This window comes from Myotis myotis, unplaced genomic scaffold (assembly GCF_014108235.1).
Source record: "Myotis myotis isolate mMyoMyo1 unplaced genomic scaffold, mMyoMyo1.p scaffold_m19_p_19, whole genome shotgun sequence".
Lineage (NCBI taxonomy): Eukaryota > Metazoa > Chordata > Mammalia > Chiroptera > Vespertilionidae > Myotis > Myotis myotis.
Window position 1 is genome coordinate 41,091,607 of NW_023416323.1, and position 27,992 is coordinate 41,119,598.

The 27,992-nt window shown below is 50.5% G+C and overlaps 1 protein-coding gene across 4 annotated transcripts; it reads right to left on the reverse strand.

Annotated features, from left to right (window-relative positions):
- On the reverse strand, window positions 1-27,992 carry CYLD (CYLD lysine 63 deubiquitinase). Of its 4 annotated transcripts, XM_036345324.1 has the most exons (18): window positions 27,836-27,992; window positions 27,198-27,280; window positions 21,190-21,814; window positions 19,488-19,790; window positions 17,088-17,193; window positions 14,871-14,969; window positions 13,114-13,230; window positions 9,888-10,267; window positions 8,899-9,064; window positions 7,519-7,660; window positions 6,916-7,038; window positions 5,741-5,832; window positions 4,656-4,722; window positions 4,122-4,254; window positions 3,855-3,963; window positions 2,069-2,187; window positions 1,630-1,846; window positions 1-596 (listed from the first exon to the last, which is right to left on the reverse strand). In XM_036345324.1, the coding sequence occupies exons 3-18, from the start codon at window positions 21,691-21,693 to the stop codon at window positions 412-414; spliced, it is 2,862 nt and encodes a 953-aa protein (XP_036201217.1). In that variant the 5' UTR covers window positions 21,694-21,814; window positions 27,198-27,280; window positions 27,836-27,992; the 3' UTR covers window positions 1-411. The 4 variants fall into 4 exon arrangements, with proteins under 4 accessions (XP_036201217.1, XP_036201220.1, XP_036201221.1 ...); XM_036345327.1 differs by lacking the exon at window positions 19,488-19,790; XM_036345325.1 differs by lacking the exon at window positions 1-596 and having other exon boundaries at window positions 1,663-1,846; window positions 1,939-2,187.

The window sequence follows — 27,992 nt, forward strand, 5'->3', positions numbered from 1 at the left end:
TCAACTCAACACAACTTTAATAGCCGATGGAAAGCCGTCTCTTAACAACACCAAACATTTCTTCCTCACGCAACCCTTAGCTACAAAGGAGAGCGATTTCATATCCTTGGTCCGTAAAGAAGACACGTTTATTTACATTCTCGGTGGACGAGAAGAGGTCTGAACCGGGCACAAGTAGGACGATGTGCTTCCAAGGAGATCACGTGATCACCGCCCTGGACTTAAAGCTTCTGCTTTAATAACTTCATTTCGATCTTAAACGCCAGAGTGCACACGCTTCTCCTTAGAGACTCCAGGAACACAGAGCAGCTCTTCTCTGACGGGTCCTCCCACGGCGACCCCCCTGCCGCCAGGGACGCGGGCGGAGCCCCGGGCGCAGGGCAGGCCGTCGGGGCGGCTCTGCACCTGCCGCTACTTGTACAGGCTCATGGTGGGGCTCTGGTACATGCACATGTACGCGTCGCACAGCAGCCTGCGCGCACAGCCCTGGATGCGCCGCGTGTCCAGGGAGTGCAGGTCCTCCGGCGACATCTTCAGGTACTCCCGGACCTCGGGGCACGGGGTCACCTGAGGGATGTTGAAGCCGTTCTGACCACCTGTGGACAGGAAGAGCGCGGCTCAGGGTCAAGTTCTCCACCCGCTGCTGCCCGCCGCCCGCGCCATCTCACACCTGCAGCCCAGGGAAGGGGAACTGCCAGCATCTGGACTGACTTCACTTCTGATTCCTAGAAGTTAAAGCCTCTTTTGCTCTCAACGGTGTTATCATTTTGTTTTATTTCTGAAGGGATTCTGGGGCCAAGAGTGAAGAAAACTGGCGAGAGGACACAGCCTGAGCAAAGCCCACACCCGCCTCCCCGCGCCCTCTGTGCTCAGTGGGCGATAATGATACAGACGGACGCACAGCGCTCAGCTGCCCGACACGCATGCCCCTCGCCATGACCCTGCAGCGGGCGGGGGGCGATCTAGTGGAATGAGCACTCTCTCTCCTTCCATGTAACTGCTCCCGCACCCCCATATCCTTCCCACAGAGCCTGGCCCGGGGCCCTCAACACCCGGCGACCAGGCTTGTGCAGAAATGAGGAGCCTGGGCCCCGAGAGGACGAAGCTGCGAAGGAAGCCCCTCAGCTGACAGAAGCTCAGGGTCTTCCGTCAGGGGCGCCCCCTGCCTGGGGGGCAGCACAGCATCGCCCTTTAGCAGCAGGGCTGCGAGTGCAGCCCAGGCCTCAGACCCTCACAGGCTGTCCCTGGAGCCTCCCCACACTGTCCCCACAGACGCGGCCCCACGGGAGCTGAGAGTAGTGGTTACCATCCCGGTCGGCCATGCTGTCACCCGCTGTCCCTGGGGGCCTCCCCACACTGTCCCCGCGGACGGGACGCGGCCCCATGGGAGCTGAGAGTGAGTGGTTACCGTCCCGGTCGGCCATGCTGTCACCCGCTGTTCCTGGGGGCCTCCCCACACTGTCCCCGCGGACGGGACGCGGCCCCACGGGAGCTGAGAGTGAGTGGGAGCTGAGAGTGAGTGGTTACCGTCCCGGTCGGCCATGCTGTCACCCGCTGTCCCTGGGGGCCTCCCCACACTGTCCCCGCGGACGGGACGCGGCCCCACGGGAGCTGAGAGTGAGTGGTTACCGTCCCGGTCGGCCATGCTGTCGAAGAAGAGCCAGGCGGAGTCGTCCCGGCCGTACTTGACGAAGGCCACGTAGTGGCTGGTCTCGATGCAGAGCACGGCGAACAACTCCATCTTCTGGCAGGGGACGCAGCTGTGCCTCCACTCCCGGTCGGGCAGGTCTTTGGGCAGGGACACCGGGTTAAACTTGTGGTTCAGCCTCTTGGGGTGGAGGTGCACCTACACAGAGCAGCAGGAGCCGGGCTCAGGGAGGCTGGTGCTGGCTCCACTCCCTCGCCTGACTCCTCCCGGGCCCGCAACCCAGTCCTCACGGGAGTCTGCCAGGTGCACACGGGCAGGAACCCGGCTCCCTGACCGTGAACCTGCGGGCGTTCGTGATGAGTCGAGAACTCCTCCGAGCCCACCGCCTGCGGAGTGCGCGCGCGGCCGCGGGGGGCTCACCTGGGTGTTGCAGTCCTTGCAGAACTGCTTGATGGTCCCGGCCGCGATGTCGGGGTCCTCGTAGCACTCGCGGCACTCGTACACGGCCAGCCCTCCGCAGATGCGGCACTGTCGGGGGGCTGGGGCGGAGGGGGAGGGGCCTTTAAAATGCACTCTTTCATGAAAAACATTAAAACCTTAAGCTCTAAAAAGGACAATGTTCATGGGCTCAAAACAGGCTCTCCCTCCCCACCCCCTTAAGCTTTAAATTGGATTTCCGTGGATTCAGGATAACTTTAAAAATTTCTCTGACCAAATGACAATTTTTTAAATTAATATGTTCTAGGGCGCTTCCCCCGAACTATGAAGAGTCTATTGAAGGACTTTCAACGATGCAGGCGGCGCAGGGAAAGCTGACAGCATCCCGTTTCAGTTAGCGAGAGAGGCCACTGGCAAAGCAAGGGCACGGCCTCCATCCTCCCGCCTCGCACGTCCACACAGCTCCTGTGTCCACAGCTCCTTTCCCCAGCCTTTACATCTGCACGTGTACAGTGCTGTGTGTGTGTGTGTGTGTGTGTGTGTGTGTGTGTGTGTTCACAGCTCCTTTCCCCAGCCTTTATATCTGCACGTGTACAGTGCTGTGTGTGTGTGTGTGTGTGTGTGTCTACAGCTCCTTTCCCCAGCCTTTACATCTGCACGTGTACAGTGCTGTGTGTGTGTGTGTGTGTGTCCACAGCTCCTTTCCCCAGCCTTTACATCTGCACGTGTACAGTGGTGTGTGTGTGTGTGTGTGTGTGTGTGTGTGTGTGTTCACAGCTCCTTTCCCCAGCCTTTACATCTGCACGTGTACAGTGCTGTGTGTGTGTGTGTGTGTGTGTGTGTGTTCACAGCTCCTTTCCCCAGCCTTTACATCTGCACGTGTACAGTGCTGTGTGTGTGTGTGTGTGTGTGTGTGTTCACAGCTCCTTTCCCCAGCCTTTACATCTGCACGTGTACAGTGCTGTGTGTGTGTGTGTGTGTGTGTGTTCACAGCTCCTTTCCCCAGCCTTTACATCTGCACGTGTACAGTGCTGTGTGTGTGTGTGTGTGTGTGTGTGTCTACAGCTCCTTTCCCCAGCCTTTACATCTGCACGTGTACAGTGCTGTGTGTGTGTGTGTGTGTGTGTGTGTGTGTGTGTTCACAGCTCCTTTCCCCAGCCTTTATATCTGCACGTGTACAGTGCTGTGTGTGTGTGTGTGTGTGTGTTCACAGCTCCTTTCCCCAGCCTTTATATCTGCACGTGTACAGTGCTGTGTGTGTGTGTGTGTGTGTGTGTGTGTGTTCACAGCTCCTTTCCCCAGCCTTTATATCTGCATGTGTACAGTGCTGTGTGTGTGTGTGTGTGTCCACAGCTCCTTTCCCCAGCCTTTACATCTGCACGTGTACAATGCTGTGTGTGTGTGTGTGCGTGTGTGTGTTTATAGCTCCTCTTTACAAAATATCGACATGACCTTTTACTTAACGTCACGTCATCACTTTCACACTACGGGTCTTCTAACACAGGACGTATACACCGTAATTCATTTAACAGCTCGCCCCTTGGTCACATACAAATTGCTTCTAACTCTTACTCAGGCACCAGTGAACCTGTGCGCGTGAAAATACACATGGCATCTCTGACAATGCTCTCAGAATGCACTCTCGCCGCGCACTCCCGGCGGCGCAGACACGGAAGCCTGCGGAAGGCCTGCACCCGCTCCCCCCGCAGTGGAGGGCGCCCTGCGGACTCTCTGAGGAGCCAGCAGAGCACACAGCGCTCCCACTCACTGTCCTCCAGCAGGTCTGTGATGTTCAGCTCCAGGGAAGGGAAGATCTTCTTAAACAGCTTAAAGTCCTTCCCGAAGCGAGGCATCTGGATGATCAGGCATGACGGGGCCTGGAAAGGGGAGTGTTTTAGAATCAAAGCGCTGGGGAACGTTCCCTGCGAGCCCGGCCTGCGTGGCTCAATGGCTGAGCGTCGACCTGTGAACCAGGAGGTCAGGGTCTGACTCCCGGTCAGAACTTCCCTATAAAACACCAGCCACGGCCACTGACCTCTGCGAACTTCAGGCTGCTGTTGATGAAAGACCACTCCAGCAGCTGTTGGATCGTAGGAACTCCAACTTTCTCATTTTTTTCCATAAAAATCTGATAGAAGTAACAATCTTGTACTTTTTGACCTGCTGACCTGAAAGAAAACCCCACAGAGTTTCCTTGTGAAATGCTTACATCACAACGTGAATGGCTCCAACAGTGTCGGAGAACAGAAAACTGCGCATTTGATGTGCAACTTCCGACATCAGACCAACGGGGCAAAGGCAATAACTTAGATAAAATAACTAAACGTCTCTCTCCCCAGCCATCCATTCGTCCAGGTCTCGGGATTCTGTTTTTATTCAATGCGTCCCTGAGAGAATAAGTTAGTGCTGCGGAGAAGACGACGGTGGGAATTAATGTGCCTGTGGGACGGAGCCCGTGGAGACCCTAACGCACGGATGTGACGTAACCCCTGAGGGCCTCGCCGGCAGCCAATGGCGGAGGGGACAAGATGTTTCTTTTCCAGGGCGTATATAAAAACGTGAACATTACCTTATTTTTAACAATGGCTCCACCCTTAAAATATGATGAAACAAGATATTCAAGAATTCTTCAGGATCTAGGAGAAAATAAAAAATCAAATAAGTCCCTGCCAAACTTTTAAATCATTCTATTTTTTATAACAGCCATCTACCTATAGTGAATCCAGTTTCACAGTCAATCTTATTTCAATTAAAAGCACAGTTCTCATGTTTTCCTAACTAAAAATACAAAGGATATGATAAAATATTAAGCTCTAACTTTGTCATGATATTATTGCATTTGAAAAGGTATAATCATTCACACATGATGACATCATTTTAATTTCTTTGGAGGGGTTTCAGGTCAGTGGAATGAAGCCTGAAGTACGTACGACCTTGTATTTTCCTGACACTTAAATAATTACCAAGTCTCTAAGCATTACTGCTAGTTCCAACACGCTGTGAGCACGTTCAGAGTCAGGAGCTGCATCTCGGAGGAAAGCCAGCAGCCACGAACAGACAAAACGCTGACTCTGACCGTAACATCACCCTTGGCGGCAGGAGGCTCCGTGGGACGGTGTGGCTGAGCCGACCACCCTCCCAGGGAGAGGGGTCCAATGGGCCGCTGGATGGGAACGCTGGGAAGGAACACTCCCGGATACCCACCGCCTGCCTACAGCCCGCCCGCTGCTCACGGAGCCCTCTCTTCCATATTGCCACTCCCTTTAGAAGAGAGACAGCATTTTAAAAGGGGGAGCAGTCCGGCCAGCGTGGCTCAGTGGTTGAGTGTCGACCTACAAACCAGGAGGTCAAGGTTCAATTCCTGGTCAGGGCACATGCTGGGCTGCGGGCTTGATCCCCAGTGTGGGGCGTGCAGAAGGCAGCGATCAACGATTCTCTCTCATCGTTGGTGTTTTTATCTCCCTCTCCTCTCCCTTCCTCTCTGAAACCAATAAAAGTATATATTAAAAAATAATAAAAATTAAAAATAAAAGGGGAGACAATTGTACACCGCATGGACGTGTCTGTTTAAAACCTCCTCCCCGCGCTGCAGGGCCGTCACGTGGCAGGGCGGCAGGTCATCTTAGGGCAGGTCCTGGGAGGGAAGACAGTCACCTTTCTCTTCAGAGGTAAATCCTGACGCAGCCCCAACTTTTTCAAGTATTTTCCTCAGTTTCATAATCTTTGTGGCACACACATATCCATATCTATGTTAGTAAAAATATGAATTAATACTGGCACACACATTCAATTCATAGAACATATTTTGATAATCACAAATTCCTTATATAACTTCAGCATGTCATAAATCAATAGGCTAGACAATTATTTTGAAAAATACACTTACAGGCTTCTTTTTTTCCTTTTTATTGCTTTACGGGGGTGAGTTTGAAAAGTTAAGAATCTGGAATAAGAATTATCTCAGACACTATTATACCCTAAAAATAACTACCATATACTAATACAAGAAAAAATACTTTGATTTTATGATGACTGGTTAATGCTATTTGCTTAAGAAATCAGAACTAACTTTATAGAACTGAATATGTAACTTTGAGAGAGAGCGAGAGAGTCCTTTTAGTATTAAAGCATGAGACAGCCACCAGGAGGCAGGGCAAAGGGTGGTGCTAAGACACTGAAAATCTAAAATGTGCTCTCAAACCCGCCATCGTCATGTGACACTTTCGCTCGTGTCTGTCTGAGCACAGGGTGCATTCCACACCGTCCACCCGCGACAAACTCTTACTCCAGTGGCTGCAGAAGAGACGCGAGAGGCCGCTGTAGGCTGCCCAAGGGCCACTCAGACCTGGCTGATCTGTTTTAAATTTTTTATGTTAAGTGCAAGGTGCTCACTATATGTTGGCTGCAGAGATAAAGAATGCACGAACACTCACTACCCAACCAATAAAACTCTCCGTGGCTCCTTTCCTCCCAAAAGAAATCAGGCTTAAGCAGCCAGAGGATCATTGGGACTGAGAGGCACAGTGACTGCCGCGGCTGGCCTCGGTTCTGTGAGGAGAGGGGAGCCTCCTGCCTTGCTGCCCCGTGGCGCCGTCCCCCACTGGGCCCACGCTCCGGGACACACGCTGCATGCCACACCTCGGCCAGATTCAAAATTACATGAGTAGAGGCAGTACCAGGACCAAAGGCTAAACACATCACTAAAACTCCATCAAGAGAATAAATCCCACCCATTTCGTATTAAATAAAAACCAGGCGGAAACTAATAACTTTACCAAGAAACAGCAGCTAGGACGCCGCGCTCAGGCAGCAACAACGGCCCTACTCACATCCGCAGCGGGTTGACGATCTCCGTCCGCAGCAGCTCCTGCGTCTCGCTGTAATACTCCACGTCGTCCTTGTCTTTGGGCCTAAGCAGCACGGTGTCCAGAACGGAACTGAAGGCAAACAAGCTGCAAAACAGACAGGATTTGTCCTCGCGCTGTCAACCCATTACCATTTCGAGAAACACACACTGAAGAGAATGTGAAGAACAAGCCGCCACGTCTGGGGAACAAACAAGAGAAATCCGTGCTTTCCATGATACGGGGTCCCAAGAGCCCGGCTCCCAAGGAGTATAGGCCGCACATAATGAAATGCAAGCCTCCCTTCCGTCTCAGGTGCAGACACCCAGTCGCTCTACGCAAAGGCAGTGAGCAGTCTCTCCCTCTCCCTCTCTCTCTCCCTCTCTCTCCCTCTCCCTCCCTCTCCTTCTCTCCCTCCCTCTCCTTCTCTCTCCCCCTCTCTCCCCCTCTCTCCCTCTCTCCCTCTCTCCCTCTCTCCCTCTCTCCCTCTCTCCCTCTCTCCCTCTCTCCCTCTCTCTCTCTCTCACACACACACACACACTCACTGCCCAGGGCGCTCTATTCCTCCGGGGTTCATTGTAAACGTACCAGAATAAGGTCGAGTCCAGGTAACAAGAATTGTAATGGCCCTGGATGCCTTTCTTCTTCCCCATCATGATCTCCAAACCTTCCTTTTCCATTCTCGGTGGAGTATTTTCTTCCACGACTTCACTCAAGTAGCCTCCAAAGGCTGAAAAGAAGAAAACAGAGGTGGAAACAGTCATTCTTTTAAACTATGACCACAGGCATCCCTGTATATGTCTTCACTTAAAATATTCTTTTGTATTTTGAGGCAAAATTTGTTTCTCAGCTCAAAGCTAAGGTAAGGGTAGGTTGGGGTTACTGTTACTGTGCATTTCCAGCCTCACTGCCTCCACAAGTTAGAAATCGCTGCAGAATACGAAGGAGTTAATGTGAAAAAGCACCTGCCACGCAAGGTATTTTGTTCCCCAAATACTTCACTGTCTGAAGATGTGTCCTTTCAAGTTGGAAAAGAAAACAGAAATTCCGAGGTACTACCTCAGCCGCAGGAGAAATGTCTTCCCAGGAGGGTTTTCCTGCGCGGCTGCCTGGCCCCGGAATGCTCCCCACGGTCACCCGGGAGGGGCGGCACGGGAGCCGCCGCCACGGGGACGCGCTCCGCCCTGCGTGGAGCCCGCTGCGCTGCCGCTGTGAGCGCTGCCTGCGTGCCAGGCGCGGACTCGTGCACTTGGCACGTAGGGGCGGCACTGCTGACAGCACACGCTCACCGACGCCCCGGAACGAGGCTGAGCAGGGAGTCGTGCCCCAAACGCACACGTCTACCTCCCGGGCTGTTGAAAACCACATGCCTGTCGTCCACGGGAAGACAAAAATAAATCCCACGATTTTCACTTCCTAAGTCTCCAACGCGTTTGCCTGGCTTTTCCTTTCCTTAAACGTCCCCGCTTAGGATAACTGTAGCTTCCTTACACACCAGGCAACAACTCTGACCGCTTCAGAGGCCTGATGAAGGCTGCAAGACACACATCTGCCACGGCCCCGCTGCCTGCCACGGCCCCGCCGCCTGCCACGGCCCCCGCTGTCTACCACGGCCCCCGCCGCCTGCCACGGCCCCGCCGCCTGCCACGGCCCCGCCGCCTGCCACAGCCCCGCCGCCTGCCACGGCCCCGCTGTCTGCCACGGCCCCGCCGCCTACCACGGCCCCGCTGTCTACCACGGCCCCCGCCGCCTGCCACGGCCCCGCTGTCTGCCACGGCCCCGCCGCCTGCCACGGCCCCGCTGTCTACCACGGCCCCCGCCGCCTGCCACGGCCCCGCTGTCTGCCACAGCCCCGCCGCCTGCCACGGCCCCGCTGTCTGCCACAGCCCCGCCGCCTGCCACGGCCCCGCTGTCTCCTGCCGCGGCTGAGGTCAGACCGAGCCCTGCAGACGCAGGGAGGGCAGGTACCTAGAGAGTTGCAGCGCTCGATCTGGTTGGACACCGGCTGCAGGGACGCGAACCTCGAGTCGGGCCGGCAGCTCTTCAGCTTGACGAAGAGGGCCTTCTTCAGGGCGCAGGTGAAGTAGCGGGTGCCCCGGAAGGTGCCGTCCGTGCAGCCCGTGCACTCGTCCTCCTGGGGGAGAGATGGGCCCAGGCCTCACTGCCTCGTGCAGGGGTAGCGTGCCAAGAACTAAGGCTTGTGTGCCTGCACCCTTTCCCGGAACCCCGCACCCCACCTGTACTGAGGACCCCTCCGGAAAAGGCTGGCTCATCAGCATTGCGGCCCACAGCTAACGATTTCAGAAATTCGCTCCTTAATCTGGCACGAAGCCCTCAGTGGTCCCCTCAGAATCCATGTGGAACCTTCCCCGGCTAACTGACCTTCCTGCACCTTTTCCTAAAATATTAAAACTCCGCGTGTGGCGGGGAAGGGGGAAAGGGGGGAGAGGCTGTTCATTTTACCAACTCCCCCCCCAAAGCAGCATTAACGAGCATGCAGATACCACAGACCCCCATCTAAATAAAGCTAAACGCACTCAATTCTCCTCTTTCGATTATGAAATGTCAAGCAATACACTTTCCTAATCTCCAAAGGGAAAACCTCTCCTTCTGGTGAAGACCCCAAAAGATTTCTTAAAATGGGGATGAATCTACAGCCAGTGATGCGGACATTAGCGCTGACTGGGAGGGAGGCCGGGAAGGAAAACGGGCTGATCAGGGGCTGCTTCCCTGGCGTCCTGTTTCACACAATGCGCCTAAACATGAACTCCCGGCCGCTGATCGGCTGTCACTTCGGAACAGGTGACCAGAGGTCACTGGGTGGCAGGGGAAGTCAGGCGACACGGGAGTAAAACTGCTCTCACGTGACTGAACATACAACATTTCAGCAAAGCGCGGAGCAGGGGAGACCCGCCCGTCCCGCTAGCAGAGGGGCGCTTCCAGACGGGGGACGTTACCAGCTCCAGCCCGGCGAGGACGTCGCTGAGGCCCGGCGGCTGCCCGATCCAGCGGATCACCCCGTAGAAAGGAGGGTTCTCCTTGACTTCCGCCAGCGAGCCCACCTCCAGCCCGTGGCAGCTCCCGGGGGACGCGGCCGCGGGCGGGCTGTCCGGGACGGGCGTGGTGTTCAGCTCGCCCATCACCGACTGGACGGACAGGGAGAGCGGGCTGTGGCCGATGGTGCCGTTGGCATTGGGCATCTTGGTCAGGCTGAAGGGTAAGGAGTGGAATCGGCTCTCGCTGGACAGCGAGTTCATGGCCGGGGGCTGCGGAGGGGGCGACGCCTGTCCCAGCTCTGGAGGCAGCTCGGTAAGCGACGTGGCAGAGTCCTCGGCAGCTACAGAGAGGCGTTCTCGGTGAGAGGGACGCATCGCAGGGCGTAGGCAGGCCCCACCGCCCCGCAGGCGCCCGCACACGGGGCCCCACTGCCCGCCCGCCCCCTGGCGGGACGCCACCGCACACAGCCCCGATGTGTCCTCACCACGTCTTCAGCCTCCGCCCACCTCCCCGTTTCCACCTCAGTAGACGCCACCCCGCTGTCCAATCCATAAACATCTAGTATCGATTAGGGTTGGACGGGTTCTCCTCCCTGTCCATGGCACAGTGAGGGTAGAAACCACCACAAAAGACGCCACGACATTTAAGAAAGATGCTTCTCCGTAACAAACGGACCAAAGAAAACTGGTGTAAGTGTTTAAAGAAAAGAAAAAGGCAGAGAAAACCAACATCCGTGGGGCATGTCTAAAGTCAGACCTTCAAGGAAATGTACGGACTTAATCGTTTATTTTAGAAAAAAGAAAGATGATATCAATGACCTCAGCATACAACTGAAGAAGCTAGAAGAACCAAAAAGTAGTGAAAAGGAAATTTTGAATAAAACCAGAAATGAATGAGGGAGAAAACACAGTAGAGAGACCCGAAGCCGAAAGCTGCTGGCGGCACTGCGGCCGGTGGGGAAGCAGGAGCTAGGTGCGGACCACCAGTCACCCACGCTCCACCCGAAGTCACGCCCAGTGGCTCAGAAACAGCGTGAATGGCAAACCTGTGACTTCTGGGGAGACAGCAGAGGGGAGTGTTCTTTACGACGGTAGGTTGGAGAGAAAGGTCTTAAATGTGAGTACACACCAGTGATGGCGAAACTATGACACGCGTGTCAGAGGCGACACGCAAACTCATTTTTTTGGTTGATTTTTCCTTGTTAAATGGCATTTAAATATATAAAATAAATATCAAAAATGTAAGTCTTTGTTTTGCTATGGTTGCAAATATCAAAAAATTTCTGTATGTGACACGGCACCAGAGTTAAGTTAGGGTTTTCCAAAATGCTGACACGCCGAGCTCAAAAGGTTCGCTATCACTGGTCTATACACAGCAACGGAAGAAACGGGCAAACATGGTCACGTGAACATGAAGAGCTGCTTGTTCAGTAAGAGGCATCACAGTAAGACTGAAAATATGAGCCCAAACAAGGAGAAATTTCTCCCATCCTTGTATCTGACAAAGGATTGGAATTTAGAAAAGGTCTATAAATCAGTAAAAAAAAAAAAAAAAAAAAAAGGCAAAAAGAAGAAGAAACCTAATGGGGACGGAATACGATGTGGCGATGAAAAATTATACTCATGCACTAGAACTGGGAGGAATCTTAGGGACCTAATGTTGAGAAGGGAAACTACACAGATACCTACAGTCCAAATCCTTGTATATAAAGCTCAAAATATGCAGAACTAGGAGTCTACATATGCAAACTTACAGAACTCTAATTTAAAAAACAAACAGAAGGGAAAGATTAAATTAAAGATGCTGGAGGCTCAGAGGAGAGAGTGGAGAGAATGATTCCTTCCAGCCACTAAGTTCCTCGAGGCTCAGCCTTCGCCCGCACCCTCCATCCACTCTCTCCTTACGACACTATCCTGGGACTTTGATCGCCACATGCATGAAGGCAGCCGACAGCTCCCTTTCTCCAGCTCTTCCCTCTCTTCGAAGCCCCAGATCTGTATCTCCAACTGGCTGTGTGACAAGTCACCCCTGGAGTCTAAAAGGCCCTCCAACCCTCACAGTCAAAAGCAACCCCTCGCCTTCCTCCACAATCACCCAAGTGTGCAAACCAGAAACCACGGAGTCGGCATGACATCTCTCCTCCTCAGCTCTCACGCCTAGACTCTCCGGGAGTCCTGTCAACTCCCTCCCACATGGCTCAGAGCCACCCGCTCCCAGCTCTTCCCCAGCAGCCCCGTCCCCGCTCCCACCATCCAGGACCGAGCCCCAGCAGCCATCCCGGGCCCAGGCGTTCACACAGGCCTGCTCCGACCCCTGCCCACGCTGCAGCAAGGGTGAGCCTTTCAAAACGGAAGCTTGGTCGGGTCACGCCTCGCTGCAAGCCCTTCTGGGGCTTCCAGTGCCTTCCACTAGGGCCAGGCCTCACGTGCCCTGGGCCTGGTGCCTTCCCAGGAGAGTTAGGCCCCTCTGTTCTAGCTGCTCTGGCTCTTTCGCCCTTGAACCCCAGGCTCCATTGCCCACGAAGCTTCCCATACGCTGTTCCCTCCGCCTGCAAGGCCTTCCTGACCCTTCCCTTCACCCACCGCACTGCTCCGGTGAATCTAGCGCCTGTCACTTCCTGGGGAAACAGCCTGAGCCCCAAGTAAAGTCAGGCCTCACGCACAGCCACGCACGGCCACGCACCTCCCCCGCCCCCACCGCTGCAACTCTACCTGCGTCTGATCGCTGACCACACTGATCTACTTTAACAACCTGATCGTAAACACCGCCAGGGCGAGGACCAAGCCTATTTCTCACATGTAACCCCGGCGCCAAGAAGAATGCCTGGCACACAGTAAGCACCCAAACACACGTGTTGAACAGACGAAGAAGAAAAGGAGGAACCAGGAGAACACGATGGCCAGAACCACGGGAAGGAAGGGTTTTCAAAGGGCGTGTGTTAAAGAGACGAAGACCTGATGGAGAGGTCTTTAAATGACTCACTGATTCTAGAGACCTGCTACCCGCAGGTCCGCTGGGCCAAGAGAACAGCTGCTAATACATTTTCTAAAAGTTTTACCAATCTCGGCCGTGCAGTTCAAGCTGTGCACAATATTTCAGTTCAGCAATATTACTCATTCAATTTCCCCAAACTGCAGCTCTGGGTGGCAACGCCATTCCTCTCTGCTGAGTTAAGGCTGGGATTACCTTCATCGATGTACCACGTGTTTTTTGACTTGGGTGGCAGCTGTGAGTCCACAGAAGACCCATTTAAGGTATAAAATAATTCCGATCGGTTTCTACTTCCAGGGTCTGAGGTAGAGCCTATGGAACAAGAAAAGCTCCTTTTAAACACAAAGGCAATCTGGTGTGGAAGCGTTTCCATCGCTGAAATAAACACGCGCGTGGTGTTAACTGCACACAGCCCATCGATGCCCACGGACCTGCTTCATCAGCGCCGGCGGCTTTTCAAACTCTGGTAACCATTTTGGAAGAACCTGAAAGATTCTTCCAACCAAGACTCAACATAGGAGGGGAAACAAGTAAGTTTAAAGAAAACCATATACATTTTTAAACAAACTGCTTTTAGAAAATGTTTTTTAATCATCTCATGTACTGGCTTATATCCGAATGTCAGCATCACCATTCCCCAATTTCATTTGACAAACCCGTGGGCTCACAGATTTAGCCTCTAATATTTAGAAGAGTTGCTCTCAGAAGGAGGGAACCTTCAAACGTTGAACAAATTCAGTTTTAAAAATTCAAGGTTTAAGCATTTGGAACCGTTGGGCATCAGATTCCTGGCTGAGTGTCTTTGGTTCTGGAGAGAGTGAAGCTGCGCTATTTCCTACATCGTAGATTCACTCGCCGTAAAAAAGGGTCGGTGTTGCTATGCCTCAGACATTTAAGACAGGACCCGCCCCAGCACCGAGAGGGCTGCTGCAGATGCCAGCAACCAGACAACACCTGGCTTTCCCTCCATTCACAGCAGCCAGCTCCGTGCTTATGCCTACAACCAGGTCGGCTGCAACATAAGCAACACGTCTTACGAGAATACTTAGGCTATTTATGTAAGTGAGGGCCGCGTGTTTGAGACACCCTATCTACACCTAAAGGTTAGCACAAAGAATACTATCACCTATACAGTCTGTTTCATTCTAAGTATCCCCAGGTCCAACGTCAGATAAAATATTTCTCAAGCACAATTCCCTTTCAAATGAGCCAAAATAGTTTTGTTCACTAGGTGACCGAGGAGAAAATATCCTTCCCCTAACCCACTTCTGAGTTAGCGAAAGTTCTTACAGCTTTTTAAATGAGCTCTTCAGCTTATATAACTGCCATCCATACATCTATGAAATATGTGGCAGCTGACAGAAAGAGCTAAGAACTGCGCATCTATTTTGGGGGAGCTTCTGGAAGAGGAACAAACTGTTTGCTTAGCAGTCTGGAATTTCATTTGTGCACATCTAGTTAGTGAGAGCCACACAGCTAGCCTCTAGTGTACTTATCCCATGTGGCATCTTAGCCACATGCAGGGAGGGCAAACACAGCTCACTGTCGTTCAGGTGACAAATAATGCCATCATTAATCAACAATAACAGAAGAAGAATAAACTCTGTGTTTCACGCGCTCACAACTACAAAACTACGTTTGCCCGCCCTGAATGATTCGTTTGTACAGCTGCACCTCTAAACAAGGTACAAATGTCGCAAGCAGGGAGTTCCAGAAGCCAGCGGATACGGACCAGCAAGACACAGGTCCTCGCCGGAAACGCTTCTCCAACCAAAGCAGGTTGGAACCCTTGGCTTGGTCAACTCCATCCATAAAAAATGTCAGGAAATGACTAAAACCAGCTGAACGGAGCAAGTCTCCCCGCCTGGCAGGCTAACACCTGAGCCTCTTCTCAAGGCCACGGGCAGGCGGCCGCCCAGTTCCGCTGAGCACTGCGCTCCGGTCACCCATACCTGTCACCTTTGGTTTGCTGTGACCGGAGGAACCTTTGTCCCCAGCGCCTCTTGATGCAAACGCCAGCTTGGGAGGCCTCCTCTCCGGGGTCACGCTATCTGAAACGGGAAAACACGATCTTTAATGGTAAAAGCAAATCCTCACAGAAGATAAACAACCAGCAAATAATGACAGAGCAGCAAAAGGCTCTTCCCAACAAAGAAGCAGTATTTGCACAATAGTTTTACAAATGATTAAAGGCCATCGAAAGTGTCAGAATCAGTGCTGTATTCTGAAGCGGAATTACTACACGATAATACACCCCAAGTACAACTCAGCTAAATGCTCCAACTTCTAGAAAATGTACTCGCCTTCCGCCCCTCCGCCCAGGCCCAGCACTGCCTTCCCCTCACCTCGCTTCCCACGCTCCACCGCGCACATCTAACTGGCCCTGTGTCTACTGCGTCCCGTCCGTCCGCACTCGGGGGATGAAAGCTCCGTGTGGGCAGCTTCATGTCCTGCTTCGTACTAGACCTCAACCCCCGCCAGAAGCCTGAGTGCGGGCTGACTGTGTTTGAAGGAACGAATGGCCTTGTACAAAACTGAACATAAGCATGTATCGCGCCATTAAAAAGCACTGCGATTTATCAGATCATAAATTATGTTCTTTCCATAAACAGGCTTGAAAAGGTCAATTAAATATTCCTGGGTACAGTCTGACCACATGTATGCTCGCCTATGAGTGCAACCCAGGCTCCAAAGAGAAGCAGGGAAATCGCTAGAAAGCCCATTTACAGGAAAGTAAGAACTGATTTCAGAGAAATCAAGGTGAGAGTATATCAGACTTTTCAAAGTAAAACGGAGATGCAGCTGTCACTTCAATGCCTCCAACTATGTGCTCTCGCCGTAAAGCTACAGTCCAACGTAGAAAGCGCTTCCTAACGCCGCCAAACAAGCATTTCACATCATCAGCCAACAGGAAAGGGAGGCCGGACCGTGCAGGCAGGACCCTCAGGACCATGCAGTATCGGCCCCTCCGTGTTTACAGAAGAAGCAGCCGAGGCCTGAGATGACCAGGGGGACTCGCAGTGTTCTGTGTCAGAATTAGCAGAGATGGAAACGCACTGGGAGCAAACAAACCGCTTGTTCACTTGTCATCCTTGTTCCAGTAAAATTTAGCTTCCATAGAATTAGAGACAAAATACATCTCCATGGAAACAGCATCTCGAGCACACGAGCGAGGCCGCGAAGTATATTTTTCCAGGCTGGTCTCCACAGCCCACGTGTACACACAGGATGGGGTGAGGAGGCCACGTGAACGGAGCTTTCGGATCTGACCGGTCTGGACTTCACCCAGGTCAATTGTGGTCCCCTCGGGCCCGATCTAAGCCCCCGCGTTTTTTATCAGCAAAACGGGGACAATTCAGACCTACCTGGTAAGTCTGTCAAGAATGCAAAAGAATCTAAGTCATCTAATTCGGGGTTCGGGCACTTTTGGCTGCTGCATGCAGGCCTCCTGGCATTTTATCCCGATGGCATACGCTCAGTAAGTCTCCCGCCCAGCCGCCTGTCAGTGTACAGTGGAGCATCTGACCAACGGGCTGGCGATGCCTGGAAATCTACCAGGAGCAGGACGGTGCTGCGGGGCAGCCGCCGGGAGGGGTGTACCCAACAGCTGACAGCGGCCATCAGGTTCGACTTGTTTGGGTGAAATAAAGGACTGTTGGGATTTTTTAAAGATGTAAAGCTGAGTGAGCCGTTGCCGACTGCAGAGGCAGGAAGCCTGATCAATCACAGAGTCTCAAACCGACAGGGCCCGCCTGGGCCTCCCGCCTTGCCCCTGCCCATTAGACTAGATTAAACGACCAACTTCTGCTTAGGTTTCTAGTTTCAACCAGGCTCTCCCTTAAGCAGGTAGCACTTTATCACATTTCTGACTCCTCTGGTATCAGAAACAACCCCCCCGTCCCCCCCCCCCACACACACACACACACACGCACACACACGCAGAATGGACAGGTGAGGAAAGGTGAATGGCACCCGCGCTCACATATCCTCGGAGAGAAAGCGCTGTCTGTCTTGTTTTCATGTGGGGTAAGAAAGCACAGTCTATTGAATAGCAATTCCCAATTTTATAAAAGCTCCAACAATGCACCTCGAAGCTTGTATTTGCATCCTCATAACAAAGCACACCCTTCCAACGCCACCCACTTCCTCCGGAAACGGAAGGCACAGACCTGGGATGATGTCGTTGATGTGCAGGAGGAGCGTGCTCTCCACGCTCGCAAAGCTGCAGAGCGGCACGCCGTCGAACTTGCCGTCCCAGTTGCCGATGGGGTTATCCTGGAAGTGAAGTGACAGACCAGCTTCAAGATCACAGCCTGCAGGTTCCATAAAAGATTCCCCCAACCCTCTCACACTGTCACGGTTAACTGTTTCTTTGGGCCAGCCAGAGAACCACGCTGAGCACCCGTGTGTACGACACGCTAAACGTCACCGGGACACGAGGAACTGAAGAGAGTGCGGTGCCAGGACGCGCCTTTCCAGGAATGCCCGAGAGGGGTTAGAAGGATGCTCGCACAGCCAGCCGAACACGGACACAGGCAGGGGAGAGGCAGGGGAGAGGCGGGGGGCGGGAGGGTCTAACCGTTAGGCAGCCTGCCCCAGTGAGCCAGGCGAGGCCCAGGCTGCCAGCTAAGGAGGGCAAGGCCTCCCCGGCTTTTGCCAAGTTTGAGGCCCCAGTGACCTGAAGCAAAGGGAGACTAACCCACTGACCAGCTGCCCTCCTTCTCCAACCTCCCTTCACCCAGCTCACCGTCTTTCCTCTAAATTAATACTGAGTATGTAAAGAATAATGGTTTGGCCCGGCTGATGTGGCTCAGTGGTTGAGTGTGGACCAGGAACCAAGAGGTCACCGGGTTGATTCCCGGTCAGGGCACATGCAGGGGTTGCAGGCTCGATCCCCAGTAGGGGGCGTGCAGGAGGCAGGTGATCAATGAGTCTTTCTCATCATTGATGTTTCTATCTCTCTATCCCTCTCCCTTCCTCTCTCTCTGAAATCAATAAAAATGTATTTTTTTAAAAAGAAGAATGGTGTGAAGGCGTGCTTAACTGTTAGCTCTCCCGAGGGACCCACGGGTTTGATCTGGCTCTAACTTTGTTCATGTTAAATAGCCACTAAATGTTGGTCTAAACAGCACAGTCATGTTTGTCTAACTAAGGGCTGTGGAGGGGAATTTCCTAGAATTTCCCAGCACAGGATAAGAGAAACTTAGGCCCCAACATTCATACCCCACCAACAAGCACACCTGAATAGGGAGGAGTAATCGCCGCGAGCATCGTGAGTACAGAGTCTGTTTCTCACATCCGCTCCTCACTCAGGCTAGTGCAGGGGTGGGCACACTTTTTGACTCGAGGGCCACAATGGGTTCTTAAACTGGACCGGAGGGCCGGAACAAAAGCATGGATGGAGTGTTTGTGTGAACTAATATAAATTCAAAGTAAACATCATTACATAAAAGGGTACGGTCTTTTTTTTTTTTTTTAGTTTTATTCATTTCAGACGGGCCGGATCCGGCCCGCGGGCCGTAGTTTGCCCACAGCTGGGCTAGTGTGTCAGAACTCTGTATGAATTTCTTCCTTTATATCTAACAAATTCTTGTCCATATTTTCAATCTGTGACACAAATGTTCTCAGCCTTTTCTCCTCCTCCTCTGAATCCCACGGGTCTCATCCAACTCACTGAATTGGAATGTGCCATTACTAACCAATAGCGGTGTAGGGGACATGAAAAATGAGAGAGACAAACAAAAACCAAGCACTGTGTGACGCACTTCTACGAGGTACCTAGAATCGGCAAATTCCCAGAGACAGGAAGTAGAATAGAGGTTACCACGGGAACGCCGGCTGCGGGGAGTGAGTGTGGGGAGTTACTGTTTAAGGGGGATGGAGTTCCAGTTTGGGATGACGAGAAAGTTCTGGAGATGGATGGGGCGATGTATGCACAATGTGGATGTGCTTACTGCCACTGACCTGGACACATGAAAACGGTTAAGATGGTAAATGGTATGTCATGTGTATTTTGTCACGATAAAAAATTTTTGTTTAATTTTTTTTTTAAGTGAGTTATATCGTCAGAAAATACTCTAATTGTCTCTTCCTCTAGAGCAAGGGCTATTCCTCTAGCCAGGTATTTTCCATGGGTGATTTTTACACTACTCATTAAAATCAGGCCAGCCAATACAATTTTGCAAAATATTAAAGAAAGAGAAATAGAACCCCCCCCCCCAAAAAAAAAAAAACCACCTTTTCAAAATAAAGAAAAATAAGGTATTATGTAATATATTTTGGTGTGTTTTTCTGTCTACTGGTCAGCTATCATACAGCAAATTTAAAGACGGGAAATGTCATTTTAGTTTATTCAAACTGATAAGAAGAGGACATGCAATTCTCTATCTAGTCTCCTGTCCCATATCAATGCTCCTTTACCAGCGATCAAGTAGAACCTGCTCTTTACATCACTCCAAATTAGTCCATTTGAAACCTGGTATTCAAAGCATCCAATCGGTACCTAAATGGGTCACAGAGCTGATAGCCATATCCAGGGAGATCATGTAACCCAAGAGCTTCTTACTTACCATGTCCACACCAACGAAATAGCCTAAGGTTTCTTTTCCCGGCAAAGTGCCACAGAAGATAACCGTGCCAGACTCTAAGCCTTCTCCGATTTTCAGAGAAACCCTGGAGTTTATTTCCAGAGGAGGGAAATCCATCGGCGCTGCATCCCCCGGACCTGCGTAGTCACTTTCCAATCCGTTGTCATCCTCGTCTACGATTTCTAGCTTGTCCAACGCCACAAACACGCCGCAGTCTTCCTCACACTGGAAGAGCTGCTTCCCTTGGTAGACCCCGTCCGTGAAGCCCTGGCCACGACCTTCTTCCTAGTTTTTTGTGGTTGTTTTTAAAGGAAAAAAGATAGATCGATCGATCGACAGACAAACAGATAGACAGAGACAACCCGTGAGAAAAAAATATCCGCTCTGGAGAGTTCCGGGAAATCACTGAAAAATTTCCAAATGACACATATAAGAAATAGAATTATTAGCATTGCTACTGGATTTAGGGTGTTTTTAAGAAAATAAGGAAGAAGCTGTATCTGATGCTGAAATAAAACTACTTCATTTCAAATTGTAATTCTACTATGAGAGAGCAGGATGAATTCTACCTTGTCATTTGAACAATAATATTGTCTTAGAAAGAAAATTTGACTCTAAAATAACGGTAACGCGAGCTCCATTTATTGAGCACACACTATGTGCCAGCTGCATGCTACGTCCTGAATTGATGTATCACTAAGACCCCGTAAGTCGGGTGCTATTTGATAGGCGAGGAAGCCGACTTAGAGAAGTAGCTTGGTTAGTAACCTGGCAACCCAGCTAGTAACCGGCATAGCTGGGATTCAGATCTCCCACTGTTTCACCCGCACTGCTTTAGACCATTAAATCAAGGAGAAACAAGGCCTGAAATTCTATTTGTAAGACTGTCAAAAATGTACCGACATTTAAGTTCTCAAGAATTGATATTCGTTTTGAAAACCTATCACGAGTTCTTGGTTCTCTTTTCAGTAGAAAGAAGTTCCAAGATGACTTTCACATAACTAACAGGAACAACGATCAGCAAGTTTACGTTGCCACAATGTATTCAGAAAAAAATCTTTTCTCCAAATTCCATCACTTACTAACACACAGTAAGAAAAGCTGAGAAAGCTACAGATGATAATGTCACAAGATAACTAACCATTTTCTGATGTGATTAATTAGTGTACAATCAGTAGAGTTCCCTTTCAACACAGACAATATTAAAATTTCTGCCTCGCTGGTATAGTTCAGTGGTTGAACATCAACCCATGAACCAGGAGGTCACGGTTCAATTCCCTGTTTAGGACACATGCCCAGGGTCACAGGCTCAATCCCCAGGAGGCAGCCGATCCATGATTCTCTCTCATCATTGATATTTCTCTCTCTCTCCCTCTCCCTTCCTCTCTGAAATCAATACTAACTTTTTTTTTAATTCTGAGATATGCACGTCTTCAACAACTGCATGATCTGTTTGCATTTCCTACTGCAGGAGGAAGTTGTTTTTAAAGCTTCCAACACATCAGTTGTGGCATCATCTCAATTTATCACCAGGAAGTAAATTCTCAGGATTATAAACAGTAAAAATTCTGGAAAATTCCTGGGCAGACATTTGGTATTTAAAGGGGAAAAATGCATGCATGCATACAGATACACACACACATACACACACACACGGCCCACGAACATGGTCTCTCACACTCACCAGTAACTCTACTCCGAAGAATATTCCGGATACGGTCCTCTCCGCTAGCAGGGGGCCCCGGAAGCGCACGACCCCGGGGAACTTTTCCTCCCCGGGCCTCAGCTGCACCTTCACGCGGCTGCCCACGTCGACGTGGAGGCCCTTGCTCAGCCTGGTTTTGCTGTCCAGCAGGACGAGCCTCTCCTCGCAGTTGGTGATGGCCAGGAGTAGCTCCGTGTGCTTCTCATTGATCTCCACCACATCCTTCTCGTCCACGAAGAGCACCACGTGCGGCTGCTCCAGGATTCTCAAGCCCATCTGATTCTTCTTGCCTTTGGCCGGCGGGACCCTCGAGTGGCCCACAGCGCGGTCTTGGACGTACTGCCCGATCGCCCCCTTGGGGACTTTGAGGACCTTCTGGGTTTGCTTGTCGGTCACGCTGTATTCCTGGATGAGCAGGTAGAAAATCCGCTCTTCCCAGTAGGGAGACGTAACTTTTTCTTGGCCCCATAAGCCTGAACTCATTGTGACATTAACTCCAAAATATTAACTCAAGAAAAGGGGAACGACGATGTTTGTGGCGAAACCGCAAAACATAAATTCAGTGGCCGTCCGCAAGCATGGTGTGGGCAGCGTGGTGTCCATGCTGCAGAACGACAGGGAAACACAAAGCCTGGAGGAGAGCAGAGAGGAGCGCTTCGCTCTGCACGCGCCGGAACTCAGGTTCAAAGCTTTAAAACCTCACTCAACCAGGGAAACACCACAAATAAAATTCCCCCCAAAATACCTAAAAAGGTTAAAAGGCATATTATTTGTACGCACTGTAATTTTACATATTTCACTAAAGAGATCCGATTGTAAAGTATCTTCAAGGACAATATAATAATGTTTGTTTTCAAGGCACTGGTATTTGTAAAATCAAATTCTAAGTAAAAGATGACCCTATAGGCATATCCTTACATTTCTAAACTTTAAAAAGTAGCACTTTTAATAGAAACTGCCTAACATAAATGGATAGCTGCTGTATTTGGACAAAAATAACATAAATCAAATAAACTATTATTCCTATATGTATACCTAGTTTATGTAAAAAGTTATCCATCATAACTATTATGTTCAACATCTTTTCTCAATCAAGTATCATAAAATCACATCCTGAGCCACAATTCATTTATCTATGTGCCATATTTTGACAACAGAACATTTTATCTCTGACTGTTTCATTTCCTTATCTTGTACATTCGGTAGGCAAATGTTAATCATACTAATCATAGCTATCATTTAATTTCTCACAATCAAAATCATCAGATACAGCAACTCTGATTATATTAAAGATATCTGAAAAAAATCAGTTCTGCAGACATCAAAACTTGGACTACATACCAAGGAAATATAGCCATATAGTAGCAATATACATGTTTTTATACCTAACTATGTATACTAGAAAGGAATACACAAAAGATGATTTTCAGCTTCCAATTTTCATTTTAAATGTTTCAAGTATACTAATCTTTTGAAATTCAAATAGCCTACTCAACTCTAATTGATGATTAAAAACTATACAATTTCATTAATTCAAATTAGGACTTTAACCCGTCATTTTAATTCATTGTCTTACTGCCAACAATAGTTCCGATCGACTCCCTGTCGCATGAATGGGCTCTGTGGTGTCTACATACGGTATTTATTCCCTCCCCTCTGACAGGTCTCCATTTCCATTGTCCCAGGTAACAGTGGCAGCTGATAGCACTATCATATTCACCCTTTTGTTCTTGGAATTAAAACGCAAACCCTCCTAAAACTAAAGAACCGGATTTTAGGTTTCATCACTTAATGATTAAGGAATCTGGCACATCTATGCACAGGACAGCATTTCCTTTAGGATGCGCTGCAGGGTAACGAGGCATCTATAACGATAAGTAGTCAAAAGCCCGTCCCTCTACAAGCCAGGCGAGGCAGGGAGTCCACACCCTCAGCAACGGCACTGAGCTGTCTGCGCAACAAGGTGAGGGCCGGCCCGGCCGGGAGCATGGCTGCTTCTCTCCCTTTTCCTTTTCTTTTCTGATCATGTGTTTGTCTTCATTCCACTTGAGGGCGCTGTCTACTTCAGCAGGAAGAGCGTCCATTTATATCTGCCACTTACATAAGACACCTGTGGACACCGGATCTTGGCACCAAATAAACAAAACCCCTAGGGGCGACCCCAGCAGCCACCCAAAGCCTTCATTCAACAAGGAAACAGCACTATTTTCCTTGCCCATTGAATTACCCATATGAGCATAAAGGGTGAACTGAGACTCTCAAAGGGCAGAGGTGTCTGCTGCTTCGTGAGCAGGCCCTATTCAGGCCGTGCGCCTGAGCCGTGTCTGCTTCTACAGACGGACAGACGGCCGTTGTCCCTTGCCCTCAGCCACCTCCCACGGCCTCTTGCAGCGTGCACAGGCCTCCTTCCACGGCCTTGCTGCTTCCAGTCACTTCTCGGAAGCCAGGTGGTGGGATATTAACCTGCATGGGCACCGGGTGGCTCCCAGGGGCTGAGCTGGTCAAACAGCAACCTTTGAAATGTGAGCCCTTCTTCTGTTCTCTGTAACAGGGATCCAAATATTTTGGCACACCCCCAACACACAAAACTTTTTAAGTATGGCAATTCTATTTTGAAAAGAAAATTTTTAATTTCTAAAAACTATACCTTCAAATAGTAAAATTAAGGACTTCTTGAGTCTTAATAATTACTATATGCCAACAGCACCTACTCTACTGGCTCCCTAGCTTAACAATTCATGTCCCAATTTAAAATAAAACCATCAGTGCCAATGAACTATTACTAAGACTGAACTAAATTACTCTGTGACTGCATTAGGATACTATATTTTAAGTGAATTTTATTGAAAGTATTTTCTACAAATCATTTAAGACACAGTCCCTGGTAAAACTGGACTTAATGCTTTGGTTTAAAAAGGCTGAGGACACTTTAACAAGAGTCACCACGAACCATGTTTCACAGCGAACTCTAGAAGGGGCAGTGCCGCCTTTCTAACTTGCGTTAGCACCAGTGCGCGTCAGCCGAGACTCCATAGCAGAAGATTAGAGCAGCCAAAGCAAAAGTGATAAAATATTTAAGAAGCATCCTCCAAAACCACAAAGCATGTGGTCTTTCTTCTTTCGGAGAGAATACATTAAGAAAGAATAGGTTAGGAACTATCATATTAAAAATTGATTCTCTTCATTGCAACTGATCATCAGAGAGAGTTGAATGGGGAACTTTAGCTGTGGTCTAGAGTTATACACGCTGATGCGCTTCGTGATCTTGAACGGATCAATATAATGGCATTACTGCAGAAATCTGTCAATAAAGAGACTTTCCGTCTCGTCAGAAAGAATATAATGCCAACACTCTCCTTTCACTGGTGTATGTAGAACAGCAATCAAGTCTTAAGACACCCCAGCAGGGAAAACTGACAGGAGATGATGTGGGAAAGATTTACGTCATATTGTCAATGAGTTCTTTATCGCTGAAGGAGGTCTGTCCATTTGTTTAGTATTTTTAGTGTTTTAGTATTTTCAGTGTTGGACCCTGAAAAATACAGACTTTGTAAGCTAGGATGGCCGCCTTCACTTGCGTTCTCTTCCTGCCTTTCAGGTCTCATTGCTTAACTGCCTCTAATAGGACACTTCGCTTTGAGGGTTAATAGGCCACAACTGGTTCATCTAAATGCCATCGCACTGATTTCAGGCTGAAGAACTGAGGGACTGCAAGCAGCCTGATAATTACTGTAGGTACTAAATGAAAATCACCAAAGAACTGGAATACAAAATGTAGTTAAGCTCAAAACCATATTGAACAGAAGGCCTTGCTTTTGACAACATTCGAGATGAGAAACAGTTCAAGGTCACAAAGATTGGAAACTATATCTGGTTATCTGAGCTTGCTGACAGTCTGAGTCCTGAGTAAAGGAGAATTTAATTATATTAAAACAAAGTCATTAAATTGAGATGAGGGTTGGGAGATGCAAATATTTACCAGTCTCCTATCAGTGCAATAAAAAGGTGATCAAATATACGCAAATATTACAGGTCAGAAGTACCTTGTTCTAAAGATAATCCTAGTACAACTGAACAGCCTTAGCAACAAAAAACTGATAGTGGTTAACTCTCCAGAACATACTGCGCCACTTTGATTCTCAGGTTATCAGGTTATAATTGTTCAGAGAACTTCACTAAAGAAAACAAAGACAGATCTCATTCAAGACCAGTTTGCATCCCTGAGCCATCGGGACTTGCTCTAAAACCTCAGGAGGCTCTCTAAGCCAGAATAAAAATGGCCACGCTGAAATACTGCCCCTAACGTACAAGGCCAAGGGAAGAAGGTCAGGGTGAAGACCAAAGAAAGAAAGACCATGGGACGTTTTCCAAAGGCTTCTGGATAGCTAGAATAATGACCACGTTAAGAAAGAATATCTCTCGTTAAAACAACAAGCTGTTATATTCCCTAACAGCTAAAGAACTGAAATAGAGAGATTTGATGATGAGAAAAGAGACGGTCAGCTTTACTCTTCCTCATGGATGAACTTGTGGTCCAAGCAGGCAAGTGTTCAGTCCCTAAAACAACTGGGATTTATAAGGTTAAAAAACACACCTGGCCCCCGCACCTGGAAATTCATGGCAGAAAAACAAGGACTCCTGCGGTGTCACTAGAGCAAGCATGTCAAACTCAAAGTCTACCTCGGGCCAAATAAACGAGGCACGCGGCCCGCGGGCCTCAACTTTGACATGCTTGCACTAGAGTGAACTTCCAGACTGTGAATTCCCCAGGTCCTTCACGTTTATATTTCTGATCCCCCAACCCGCGCCTGACAATATGGCAGGCGTTGAGGGCGTGCAAAATGAATGAATGACTTGGTTAACTCAAATGATAACAGTGAAAACCAAAATTCCATTCCCTCCTTTTACTATTGTTCCAGGTTAAAAGAAAGAAAGAAAAAGATTCTGGAGCCGGGAGTATTTTAATGATTTTTACCTAAGTCTCTGGAAAATAGCTCTAATTCATAATGAAGTCACGGCCAATGTTTACACCTCCTCGTTGTTGGTTATATTATTAAAAAAAAAAAATAAGGACTATTTCACAATTACGAAAACCACTTGTTTGGGGTTCATTTGAAACTGGCTTCCTAGATTCTCGCGCCGTGACTGGTGCCTATGGATTCCGCGTAACTATTGAAAAGACCTCAACAGACTGAAAACTGTGGTGTGACAGTCAGAACAAAACATTAACAGTTTGATGAGTAAGATAATTACTCCCTTCTCTCGGCTTGCACGGAAGACTTCCTCAAAGCAAACGAAATCACAGCCTAGGCAGGGCGCAGCCACACGCAACCGCTGCGGCTGCGGCTGCGGGTCTGATGGTTTATACGACCAGGGCCCTGGTCTTCACGGCTCTTCACAAGAGTCACCGCCCCGAGGAGGCTCCTTCGCCAGAACTCCGTAAGAATCTGTCGCCGAACGTCAGAGAACTGTTCTGGGTGTAGTCGGCGTTCACAGTACCTGAACTTCCGCCAGGATTTCCAGCCAACCATTTTGTCCCAGTGCTAATATTCTAGTTCCAATCCACCCACCACCCAGTGGGAACTTGGCAGCTGCATTCTTAGGGCCATTCAGTCTACTTGGGACATGAGGGGGTGGACGGAAAAACCAAGACGTGAATGAACACCCACCCTCTCTCGAGGCCTGGGGTTTTCTCCGGGAACCGAGGGCTGCAAAAGGGACAACCTTATGAAGATCCCCATTAGCCCGAACTGGACAGCAAGGTGGGGGGATGCGCCTCAGCTAGGTCCCCTGGGGGGCAGGGATGATGGGGACCGGGAGGCTGTGAGGCTTGGTGGCTGGAAGGTGACAACCGCTCTAAAAACACGCCAGGGCCACGGGGTGGGACAGAAAAGATGCCAAGGACGTGAATAACCGGGCAGCTGACCCAGCTCAGCAGATGGTTGAAAAAAAAACGATAGTAAACAGGAAGGAAAAGGAAAGTGTACCTTGTTTCATTCAACGGGGTGCACCTGTCAGCCGAAGAACCCGGGGCCGGGCAGAGACCATCCTCTCCCTGGGAACGGGGAAACTGAAAGGAAAAGCAGAACACGCCATCAGCGAGGCCCGAACCCCGGCTGCTCTTCCTGGACGGAAGCCACAGACACCCCGACACCCATGGACCGACGGATGCGAGACGCGCCACCCCGCCGAGGGGAGATGGCACAGCCGGGGGGCTCCCGAGGCCAGCCCGGGCGGTCAGGAGCCGGCCGGCGGCCCGTGCCTCGGTTTCCCCATTTGTAAACACGGGGTCCCAGGGGGCGAGGGGCTCCTGCGCGGCTCCCGCTCCAAGTCCTGTCTTCCCCGGGGGTCCCGGCGGGGCAGCCAGGCGCCCACCACCACTCGGGAGCCCTCTCGGGAAGGCCCGGGGGGTGGGGAAGCCCCGGGCGAGGGGAAGCCGGGCTGACGTCAGCGGGCTCGGTGTCCCGCGGGCCGGACCGGCTCGGGGCCGGGGCAGCTAACGGGCCGGCGCCGAGGGCCCGATGGTCACGGCCACGGCCGGAGGCGTCCAGGGGCCGGGGAGGGGCGCCCGAGAGGCCCCGGCTGCCCACCGCTCGCCGGTTCACCCGCCCCCTTGCTCACTCACCTCGGACAGCGGGGCGGAGCCCCTTCCCCGGCCTGGTTCGCCCGCGTCCCGGACCGGTCCCGACGCCCAGCGCCCACCGCCCCAGTATTTACCTCCGACGCCCGGCCCCCGCGCAGCCGAACCTGCTACCTGGGCCCGCCCCCACCTGCCCCGCCTC

Coding starts and splice junctions, on each gene's coding strand:
- CYLD (XM_036345324.1), bottom strand. CDS start 21,693: ATGAGTTCAGGCTTATGGGGCCAAGAAAAAGTTACGTCTCCCTACTGG. Junction 10,268..13,113: donor CACGTGGTACATCGATGAAG/GTAATCCCAGCC, acceptor GCCTCTCTGTAG/CTGCCGAGGACTCTGCCACG. Junction 5,833..6,915: donor ATCGTCAACCCGCTGCGGAT/GTGAGTAGGGCC, acceptor TTACTAACATAG/ATATGGATATGTGTGTGCCA.